This window comes from Solanum stenotomum, chromosome 6, assembly GCF_019186545.1.
Source record: "Solanum stenotomum isolate F172 chromosome 6, ASM1918654v1, whole genome shotgun sequence".
In the NCBI taxonomy this organism is placed as follows: Eukaryota; Viridiplantae; Streptophyta; class Magnoliopsida; order Solanales; family Solanaceae; genus Solanum; species Solanum stenotomum.
The window spans coordinates 47,644,613-47,656,411 of NC_064287.1; the positions used below are offsets into that span (position 1 = coordinate 47,644,613).

The 11,799-nt window shown below is 33.5% G+C and overlaps 2 protein-coding genes across 2 annotated transcripts; one reads left to right on the forward strand and one right to left on the reverse strand.

The window, feature by feature from the left end:
- The first annotated feature begins 2,564 nt into the window (after window positions 1–2,564).
- On the forward strand, window positions 2,565–7,296 carry LOC125867338 (uncharacterized). The gene is made up of 6 exons (XM_049547796.1): window positions 2,565–2,807; window positions 3,258–3,610; window positions 3,929–4,525; window positions 5,288–5,567; window positions 6,229–6,984; window positions 7,090–7,296. Exons 1-5 carry the CDS (start codon window positions 2,576–2,578, stop codon window positions 6,969–6,971), a joined length of 2,205 nt encoding a protein of 734 aa, XP_049403753.1. The 5' UTR covers window positions 2,565–2,575; the 3' UTR covers window positions 6,972–6,984; window positions 7,090–7,296.
- Window positions 7,297–7,509: 213 nt separating this feature from the next.
- On the reverse strand, window positions 7,510–9,341 carry LOC125867344 (pentatricopeptide repeat-containing protein At1g59720, chloroplastic/mitochondrial). Its single transcript, XM_049547806.1, has one exon. The coding sequence runs from the start codon at window positions 9,336–9,338 to the stop codon at window positions 7,530–7,532; it is 1,809 nt and encodes a 602-aa protein (XP_049403763.1). The 5' UTR covers window positions 9,339–9,341; the 3' UTR covers window positions 7,510–7,529.
- Window positions 9,342–11,799: the final 2,458 nt, after the last annotated feature.

The following is an 11,799-nucleotide window of genomic DNA, read 5'->3' on the forward strand; positions in this document are numbered from 1 at the left end:
GGATGGTTGTTACCTATTGTTACTTTAATGCATGAAATTATATAATGGCAAAAAATGTTACAATCTATCAAAAGATTATATTCATTAGAAATACAACACCATAGGGGTGTACATGACCGGATTGGTTCGGGTTTTTCAACTATCAAACCAAACCATTTGTGTCGGGTTTTTAAATTTATAAACCAAACCAAACCAAACCAATAAAACTCGGGTTTTTCAACCTCGGATTTTTTCGGGTTTTTCGTGTTGTTTCGGGTTTTCCGGTAAAGTATTCATACAAACATATAATTTACTTGTACTTCAAATATTTCTTTAGTCCTACCAAAATACAACTATCTAAGATGTTTCTTAAAAATATAACTCAATATGATATGATTAATGACACTAAAATATCCAACAAAAATAATAATAATGAAGTTGCGTCAAACAAATATTTCAAATTAACAAGTCATAATGAAAATGATCATAATTTAAAGTACTAAATCATGCTAAAATTAAGTTTAATAAATATTAGTTACATGACTAAATATTAAAGGAAATTAAAATTAAATTATGTATTTTAATTATCTAAACCAATGTAAAACTAAAGAACAAATATTCAATATTATTGTCATTCTTAGTGTTGAATTGATTTTTTTTTTTGCATTAGTATTAATTTGATTTTGATTTAAGCTTTATTATAATTACCAACATCTGTGGACTATAATCTTTATTGGCTCATTCATAGTTCTAAGTTTCAAACTTGAAATAATATATTAAAAGATAAAAACTATGAAAAAGTATAAGAAATATTTAAAAATTATATCAAAGTAAATATTTTTATGCATAAAATAAAATTTTAAAATTATATATATAATGCCGGGTTGGTTTGGTCTCGGGTTGTTTTTTTTTAGTTAAAACCAAACCAACCCAAATATAGTCGGGGTATTTTTTTTTTCAAAACCAAACCAAGTCAAACCAAACCACTAATCGGGTTTTTTTTCGGGTTGACTCGATTTGTGGTTTGGTTCGGTTTTCGATTCGATTTTGTACACTCCTAAACACCATATACGTAACAACCATCTCATATAATATATAAAAAAGAAGAAGCTAAAGTGATCATATGTCCATATCAATATTCTAACTTAATTAAAATTAGTATAAGTATTAATACCTAAAACATTCCTTCTCCTTTTTAAAAAAAATATTAATACCTAAAACATTCCTTCTCCTTTTTAAAAAAAATTATTTCTAATGACTTCCCTCACATCATTATCAAAGGCGTGGATAATTACACCAAAAATTTTGCCCTTATACACCATGATTCAGACAACAATATTAATTAATTATTAGCCACTAATTAAAAATTTAATTCGTTCTTTCAATGAATTCAAAGGTCTATTTTTTAATTTAATTATTCTTATTAATTCCATGGCTTCTTCTTTTCATATATTCCACCATTTCCCACCCCTTTGAGGAGCTCAAGCATTAGCCATGATCTTTAATTTCATAATTTTAATTTTTTATAAAATGACAACTTGTGTATCGATCGGTTCGATTCATTTATCGATTTGACTTATCGGTTATCGATTTGTAGATATGCTAAACCGTTAAGAACCATTAAGATATTACTTATCGGTTATTGATTGTTATCGGTTTAACCTTTAAGATTTGACACGAAAAATAAATGATTGTAAATCACTTAGTGATAGATTGTGTTATGCTCAAAAGCAACACTAACACATTGTAGAATAACCGAAAGTTTGATTGTCAGAAATAAAAATCTAAAACTAAATCTTAAGTCAGGGACTTTATATACCGGATGATATAAATATAATTTATTACTCTAATTTACTATCGAGTTATAGGTTAACCCGTTAAGAAAGAACCTCAAATCGTTCAAACCTGATAACCAGCTAATAAAAAAAAATCAAAACTGTTAAACTAATAACTCATTACCGATAAACCAATAACTTTTTTTGATTTAGATTATCGATTTCGATTCGATTTTGAACAACCCTAAACAATAACATATATAGTAAAATTTGTGGTTGACCAAAGTTCTAAAGTGCTTTCGCAAAAAAAAAAAACTAAAAAAAACTATATCTTTTAGCTTCTAGAATTACTTAAATCAAAACACTTACTATTTTATTCCTTCTAAAAGCTTGGTCAAACATCTTAACTCTCTGAAATAGATACTTCTTTGAAAATAATAAGATAAGCATATTTCACTTTCCATAAAACTTTCTATAAAGCTTGATCAAACTAACAAATATTATTATAATTAGATTTAAGTTTGACTATTCATAAGGAACCACTTAAATGGTAATATATGGAAAGAAGAGTCAACTATATAGTATATTATTAAACCCATGAGTAATACATTATACAATATTCTAAATGGTTTTTAGTAACCTTGTCCCTCTTGCTTAATCAATTTAGCAAGAATAATACAAGAATCATCAAACAAAAACTATCTTTTTACCTCTTAAAAAGTGACATCACTAGTATTATTTATTTTGTTCCTATATATACACTTATTTGATATCCCTTTTGCTTAATAATAATCCATTATTAACAAAGTTAATTAGTACTAATGGAGCTGTTTTATGATGCTAAAGCTGTAAGATTTAGAAGCCATTTAAACAAATACTTAGTAGCTGATGATGATCAAAGAACTATCCGGCAAAGCCGGAACGGCTTATCGAGAAAAGCTCGGTGGCTGGTGGAGCTTGCAGACCCCGAAAACAGCCACCTTATACGGCTGAGAAGTAGCTCCGGCATGTACCTCACTGCTTCTGACGAGCCGTTCCTTTTGAGCCTAACAGGTGTTGTAACTTTCTCGTACAATTTTTGAATATCTAAATTCAATTTATGCTTTCAAAGATTGGTTCAAATCCACTCCCGGGAAATGAAACGTTTCACGTAAATTGGAACAGAGGAAGTACTAATTCAGAGTTTAACTTGTATATACAGACAAAAATATACATATTTTAGACTATTAAGTCACATTTAATTACTTGTTATGACAGATAACTTGCCTTATTTTTAAGATACCTAATTCTATTTTTTTTATGAAAAGTTATAGACATCTTTTGAATGACTTAGTTTATCTACACCATCGACATATATATTATTACCAAAAGCTCGATACGAGTCTAAATCCATCCGCAAATAGTAGCTATCGTCTATATATAGTGAGTTTTGTTCAGAAAATTCCGAACTCATAAAATTAAAATCCTGAATTCGTCTTTAATCTTACGTCTAATTATTAGCAGGAGAAAAGAAGGTTCTTCAAACATCACCGGAAAATATGGAGGATGTGAAGGTTATGTGGGAACCATTAAGGTATGGATTTCAAGTGAAGTTAAGAGGTTATGGAGGAAAATTTTTGAGTGCAAGTGGAGGGACACTAAGATGGAGCAATAGAGTTACTCATGATAGTCCTCATAGTGCTACTACACATAATTGGATTTTGTGGAATGTTGAACCTGTCGATGTACCGGAAGATGAGTCGTTGACGGATTATTTGACAATGGTTTCAAACTTTTCATCGGTTTCCGATGAACTCTCTACCTTAGATTTGGGTTCTCCCATGTCTATGCATTCAAGTCTCTCTTTCTCACCTAAGGTAATATGACTCTTTCTAATTGTTGTTTTTTCTTTTCATAACTACTTGATTTGCCACATTTGAGTTGAGGATCTTTTGAAAACAGACTCTCTACCTCCACGAGGTAGGGTCTACGTACACTTTATCCTCCCCAAACCCCATAAGTCTACACTCTATAACTCTTTCCCAGAGTCACAAACTCTAAAAATAAGTTCACATAAATTGAAACGCAAAAATGGTGACAATGGTAATAGTCATTAGCAGGAGCAAAAACGTTTTATCAGTTCCAAAGAGCAAAATGAAAAGAGTAATTAATTAAATATTTTTTGTTTTTGACAGAGTCCTCTAACTAGAAGACCAGCAATGGAGATTTTCCAAAAAGCAAAAGCCGTTCGTCTACAGAGTCGCCATTACAAGTACTTAACAGCTTTGGAAGACGGAGAATCCGTCACCCAAGACCGTAATGGCGCTTCACAAAATGCAAAATGGACTGTTGAATTTGTCGAGAAAACTGACAATGTTATCCGCCTAAAAAGCTGTTATGGCAAATACCTCACAGCATCTAATCAGTCTTCTCTTCTTGGTATGACTGGTCGGAAAGTCCTGCAGACTCTGCCTAATCGACTCGATTCTTCAATTGAATGGGAACCCATCAGAGAAGGGAATCAAGTGAAGCTTAGGACTCGATATGGGCAATTTTTGAGGGGTAATGGTGGAATTCTTCCATGGAAAAACACTGTGACTCATGATATTCCTTATCAGACAGCTACACAAGATTGGGTACTTTGGGATGTTCATGTTGTTGAAATCTTGGGTGATTCCTCTGTTGTTCCTAAGAGGCCATCACCATTAGGTCTTCCTTCAGATTCATGTGCTTCTGAATCTACATCTACCTCTGTTGTTTCCTCAGAATCCTCAAGCTTATCTAGACAAGAGGTACTAAAGTTTCCAACTTTACTTGGAATGTGAATTCGTGAGCTGACAAAATCAACTTATATTTTTGGTAATTCGTTTAATCTGTCCAAGTTTGAACTTACTTGCCAACAGGTTGAAGTCGAATTGACTCATCAAATTATTGAGTTAAAATTGATCAAAATAATAAATGGAGCAGGTCAAAATGCAATTTAAAGTCAAATAACAAAATCAGTTCTGGAGATTATATAGGTTTGAAAGAATTTAAGAAAGATATTGTTAAGTGTCCCACATTGGTTGAGGGGTAAGTTATTTGTTTCGACAATTCCCTTCTTATGAGCTAAGTTTTACTGTTGAGTTAAACCAATCAGTGTCGAGCCCATGTTATTGTGTGTCCCAATATTGCGTGCCCATATTATGTTGTCAACACTCCAATTGTTTTGGCAAGTCTGGAGGGGTGTTAATTGTCCCACAATATTGTTTGTCTCCTTATATGATCTTTGACAATCTCCTTTGTGGACTTGAGTTTCTTCACAAACATATTAGCTCACTTCTTTTTTCCCGAAACAAAAGGAAGTTGGACGGGTTGGGTTTGACCCATTATTTGATCCATCTTGATTCAACCTATTTTGATCCAACACAATTTTAGCGTGGTTGGATCATGACCTGATTATTGATTTGATCCGTTTTGACTTGCCCAGATTTGATCTATACCATGTTTTGCCACCTCTAGTGAATTCAGTGATTTTGTTATGGTACTTAATTTTCTTCCTTTTGTTTTTGCAGTCAAGTGATTCATTTGCTAAGTTGGGAGATGGGAGGTTTATATTTTACTATATTGCTGATGAATTTGGAGAAATTGATGAGAAAATGGAGGAACTTTGCATAACCTTTGATGGAAATACTGTTGAGGAGCTAACTAAGACGTTGGAGGATGCAACAGGGCTTGACGAAATTATTGTGTGCACTAAGAGTCCTTTGAATGGGAAGCTTTATCCTCTCAGCTTGCAACTTCCACCCAACAATACAACTATGAATGTTGTTGTATTGCCATCTTCATCTAAAGGTGAGGCTTTTTACTTGTCTTGAGTTTGTTACATTTTGTGAAAGTTTTGGAATTTTTAGGTTCATGACTTGTTTGAGCATTTTGGCTCTAAATAGACTAGAATGTTCATTGCCATTAAAATAGCATGAGCTTGCTTTACATAGAGTTTGTGTAAGATTTCATGTCCTTGTGTTGAGTGTAAACCCGTAAAAGACGATTATGGGTAGCTCAGGTTAGGTTTAATATCAACTATAACTAGAAGGTGTCAAATCAATAGGGGAGCCTTGGAGATTATGTTGCTCGGGTTCTCCAACAATGTCACCGCATCCATGTCGGATACTCCAAAAATGCACTATTCTTGGAGTATCCGACACACATCTGTCGATATTTTTGAAGAGTCTGAGCAACATAAAATAAAATGGAGCAAAGGTAAAGTTGTCTCTATGTGACCTATAGGTCACATGTTCGAGCCATGGAAGAATCCATTAATGCTTGCAGACAATTTTGATATTATTTCACTTGTAAGCTGTAATAAGTGAACAAAAGAAAATTATCACTTCTAGGTTAATGGTAGCTTATCATATTCTGCCCAAAGGACACACAAAGTGAATTAGTTATGTTTTAGGTTTTTACATAGTAGTCACAATGCTTATTGACTTGTAACATTTTTTTTCCCCTCAAGCTATTACTCCAGATTCTCTTTCAGACCATATGTCCAGCATACCCGAGTTGAATGGTTCGAATTTCAGTGAATGGAAGGAGCAATTACAAATTACTTTGGGATGTTTGGATTTAGATTTGTGTTTCAGAATTGATGAACCTTTGAAAGAATGTGCCAACTATGCTACTTGGGAACACTCCAACCAGTTGAGCCTCATGATCATGAAGAGTAAGATTGCTAAGAATATCAACAAATCAATACCAGATTCTACTCGAGCAAGAGAGTTCTTGGCATCTGTTGAGCAACAATTCAAGGCTTCCGATAAGCCATTAATAGGTACACTCATGGAAATATTTACGACTAAGAAATACAATGGGACTAGTGGTGTGCGCGAGCACATAATGGAAATGGATGATATGGCAGAACAACTTAAATCAATGGATATGACCATTTCAGAATCCTTTTTGGTGCAATTCGTTCTCAATTCTCTTCCTTCTCAATTCGGTCCATTTAAAATTAGCTATAACACAAATAAGGAGAAATGGACCATGGATGAACTCATTGTGATGTGTGTTCAAGAGGAGGAACGATTAAAGAGAGAAGGATTGCTATCGGTTCACTTAGCATCACAAGGTCATAAAGGAAAAGGACCAAAGGAAGTGAAACAAAAGGGAAAGAGATCACCAAATCACGGAAATCTGAAGTGCTTCTTTTGCAAGGAGAAGGGACACTTGAAGAAGGATTGTCCGAAACGCAAGACTTAGTTTGAAAAAAACGGTAATTCAATTGCTTATGTATGTTATGAATCAACTAAGTTGATGCTTTTTTAAATATTTGGAGGTTAGATTTCGATGCCATGACACATTTAACTTTTTTTTGCAGGTTGGTTACAACCTGAGACCTAGAGTGAAAATATTCTCATGGGGAATAAAGCTCCTTCAATTAATTCTATAGAGACTGATAGCTAATTTTCAGTAGTAATTATTGACAAAGTTCGAACAATATCTACCTATTGTATTGCTTATATTTCTAGAAATTTTGTTTCTTTGCCCTGATGATCAAGGATATTATGCTAAGTTCGGAAATAAAGTTTCAAGGTATTTTCGTGTATATAAAATTAGTATTTATTCTTCCCTTTCTCTTAATCATTTTTTTCTTTACATGTAACAAATAATGGCACCAAAAGAACACACATGGTTGTTTACGTCGGTTACAACTATGTATAAACGTCCTAGATAAATCTTAAACTTACAAAGGGTAATTCAGCAGGCCAAGATATATGAATTGACAATTGGATTTATAAATGTTAGTATACATTATTTTCACCAATAATCTTGGCAGGTACAGGACCCATTCCTAAAGTGATGAAACCGAACACGATCTCTAACAATAATTTCAACATCAAAGACTTTTGAAATCAATTTGGTTACATTGTGACAGTCACTGCATATACGCAAATTCTTGAAAATGCGTAAAGGAGTACCTGGTTTTAGTTTCAGAAGTCCATAAGCAATGGCAAGTCTCTCACTGTGCAGTTTAAGTGACTGTCTCTTTCCATTATCAAGTTCATCAACCGTTGATGCGTGTGACAGGTCAGGAACATACCCTGCTGCTTTGAGTCTTTTTTCTATAACATCCAAAAACTCGTAAATTTCTGTAGTGTGCAAATGAGAAGTATCTCCAGCGAAAAACTCATGGAAAACACCATTAATTTCAATTAAACTACAACCTGGATCTTTTCTAATACCCTTATCGGTCATCAATTTCCTAATCATTCCAGCCTCGTCCCATCTGTTAGCAGTTGCATATACTCTTGACAGCAGAACATAAACACCGCTAGTGTCACTTCCTTCAGACTCCATTATTTTCCTAGCCACTTCTTCACTGAACTCTATGTCAGCATTTTTCTTGCAGCAACCATCAAGAAGACTCCTCCATATTGCTGCATCAGGTTTCATTGGCATGTTTGATACAACATCAAGAGCTTTGTCAATACGCCCCGCACGTGCCAAAAGGTCAACTAGACAACCATAGTGCTCTAAAACAGGCCTAATCTTATACTCGGAAACCATTTTATCAAAATAGCTACGACCCTCATCAACCAAGCCCCTATGATTACAAGCACTCAAAATACCAACGAATGTGATGGAGTCAGGCATTACTCTTTTACTAACCATTTGGTTAAAACAACGAAACGCTGCCTCAACCTCCCCGTGCATTGCAAATCCTAATATCATCGTATTCCAAGAATTCAAATCACGTCTACTCATCCTCTCGAAAACCTGAGCAGCTATATCCACCGAACCACATTTACAATACATATTCAGTAAACAATTATTCACCAGCAAATCAAAATCTACGGAACTCTCACACTTCCTCAAAATATAAGCATGAGCCCATATCCCCAATGATAACGCACCCAAACCAGCACAAGCATCAAGAACACTCTGCATCGTATACCCATCAGACTCAAACACCTTCTGCATCTCCGAAAACATTCTCAACGCATTTTCAAACTCAGCCGATTGAACCAGAGCATCAATCATAACATTCCAAGAAACCAAACTTCTCTCAGGCATTTCATCAAACACCTTCCTCGCATCCTTCAAACACCCACAAGACGAATAAAAATGAATCAAACTATTATTCACATACACATCTGAATCAAATCCAAGTTTCACCGCAACCCCATGTGCTTGTTTCCCTTCAGAAAGAGTAAAAAGGTAAGCACAACCCTTGAGCACAAATGGGAAAGTATGTTTATCAGGCTCAACACTCTTAACCATTCTTTGAAAAAGCAAAAAGGCTTCACCTTTACGATCATTACTATGAGCACAACCTCTAATTAGAGTATTCCAAATGAAGGAATTGGGGTTTTCCAAATTACCAAAGAGTTTAAAACTATAATCAAGATCATTCATGGAAGCAAAATGGAGAATTCTGCTGTAGAGGAAAAGGGCATCTGGGTGGTCTAATGGGGTTGTTCGAAGAGTATAAGCGTGTACTTGTTTGAGCTGAGAAATTGAAGTGCATTGCGTCAAGATTTGGAGGATATGGCGTCGATGCTCACTCGTATTGGTGTTGATGGTGAGAGTTGCCGTTGGCCTTGTTGGTGTTGTTGATAGAATCATCTTTTTTTCACATGTCCTTCAACAAGGGTGAATGTTTAAATTATCGAAATATACCGACCAACATAAAATATTACGTCATGTAGTTCAATATGATATATTATAGAGATAAGTATTGTAAACACTTTTAACCTTGACCTGAATTATCAGTTGCATTCTCGAACTATTGACTTCCTGAAAACACCCCTAAATTCCACCACTTTATTTGATTAACTGAACTTAAATACACCCTCGATCTTGCAACATAAGTGAAACACACCCCTAAATTCCAGTCAAGTTAAGGGGTGTTTTCAACACTTCTCTCGACTTTTTATTGAGAGTATCATGCTCATACAAGAGTTTGAAACCACTTGTTATGTCAAGTGACAGATCGATGATGTATCTAAGTTTAGTTAGTCATGTACATTGGTGTTTTTAACAATGTCAATAGTTTGGGGATGAAACTAATAATTTGCGTTAAGTTTAGAAGTATTTTCAATACTTCCCTCTATATAATATTATATCTATACCCTTCGGAGTGGCCCAGTGGTTTGAGCTTGGGACTTCCATGTTGGAGGTCTCAAGTTCGAAACCCCTTGCTAGCGAAAGCAAGGGGTTTGCCTTCTGGGTCGAGCTCGTCGCACCAGGCTTGCCTAGTGCGGGTTACCTTTCCTATGTGGTTTGCGAGCTATTGCATAGGAGCGGGGGTTTTATCCTGTGCGCACCCAAAGAGTAGCGGCTGCGGGTTTCCCTTGTCATCAAAAAAAAAAAATTATATCTAAGGGAAAAACACTATATATAATGTGTCATTCTTGTATAAAAGTGTATAATAGTATATTAAAGGGTGTTTAAATATGGGCTAAACCACGTTCAATGCTATATACTCCCTTTGTTTCAATCTATGTGATGTAGTTTGACTTGACATGAAGTTGAAGATCTAATATATTAAGTTTGAAATACTCAATATTGAAATTTTCATGAATAAGGGCAAAGAAAAAAAGATTCTTAAAGCTTTTGAATCATAAACATTTGTATAGCTATAAATCATTTCACAAAGAATAAAATGAATATTTTAAAGTTAAATTATTATTTAAATAAAGTTTGTATTATTTTTTTTGAGATCGACTAAAAACAATGAGTAATAAGTGCAAGGAAAACATGTATTCAACATTTCTCATCTTCACAAAACAACACTCCAAGTGAATACTTTTTTTTTTCATTAGCTAAAATAAGATAACTAAAAGCTCTCTGATTACACCTATGATCATATCTTAATCTTCTTTCTTACACTTAAAATTACATTTTCCAAAATAACACTTAGCAGCAAAACATCCACAATTAGGAGGACAACTCTTAACACAATCATCATCAGTGTTGCAAGTAATTACTTTTGGTGTAGGTATACATATACATTTCTCCAAGAAACATATATAAAATCCATCTTTGCATAATGTAAAATCATCACAATCATCTTGTATTTGACATGTTTGATCTCCCAATACCACACATGATGGTGAACCTATGAATTAATCCATGAAAAAAATAATGTTAATTAACCAATAACACGACTTTTGTAGGTCGATAGGTAAACAAATCGTAAACGTTTAAAATATATCTGAATCTTTTATATGTGTGCGCACACACAACATATACATGTGTATATATGTGCATAAAGAAAAAATATGTTACCTAGCAAAATGAACACAAAAATTATAGAAAGCACCATGGTTGATTCTTTCTTCATCTTAATTCAACATAATTACTATATATCTCGAATTTCAATGATAATCTTTTTTTCTTTTGTACAATATGAATTCATAACATTAGTTATGTTATATATAGATGGTGCAACCACTTACTAATTGAATTGATTCAATAAATTTCCAAATGTAGAAGATATGATAAGAGCAACAAATGCAATTCATCAGTCAACTTCCTTGGAAGGTAAAAAAGGAAATAAATTAATATTTCCATTTATTTTATGTTACTCCCTCCGCTCAAAAAATAATTATCTAGTTTGACTTGACACAGAGTTAAAGAAAATAACTAACAAGATTTTTCAATCTTGTGATCATAAATTAAAATCATGTCAAATGTACCGAAATATTTGTTAATCTTGTGATCTTAAACATGTCACGTTGAAAGTTGAAATTAAAGTGTTGTCAAAAAAGAAAGGGGTCAACTCTTCTTTTTCGAATAGACTTAAAAGGAAAGTAAATTATTCCTTTTTAAACGGAGAGAGTACTCTCTCTATTCCATATTAAGTAAATTTGTGAGACAATGCACAAATATTAAGAAAACATTCGATGACATAATTTAAACCATATTTTACACTATTATCCTTAGTGAAATCATAAATATAACTTTGTAACTAGTGTAATTTATCTCCAAGAAAATATCAAACTTCATCAAAGTAAACGACAGATATGGAAAAAATTTCAAACATTCATCTTGAACTTTGAACAATTCAGTTATTTTGAATAAT

Bases quoted from the DNA above. Each gene is read 5' to 3' on its own strand.
- LOC125867338 (XM_049547796.1), top strand. From the start codon at position 2,576: ATGGAGCTGTTTTATGATGCTAAAGCTGTAAGATTTAGAAGCCATTTA. The intron at 2,808-3,257 runs GTGTTGTAACTT...AATTATTAGCAG, and splicing joins GTTCCTTTTGAGCCTAACAG to GAGAAAAGAAGGTTCTTCAA. The intron at 5,568-6,228 runs GTGAGGCTTTTT...TTTCCCCTCAAG, and splicing joins ATTGCCATCTTCATCTAAAG to CTATTACTCCAGATTCTCTT.
- LOC125867344 (XM_049547806.1), bottom strand. From the start codon at position 9,338: ATGATTCTATCAACAACACCAACAAGGCCAACGGCAACTCTCACCATC.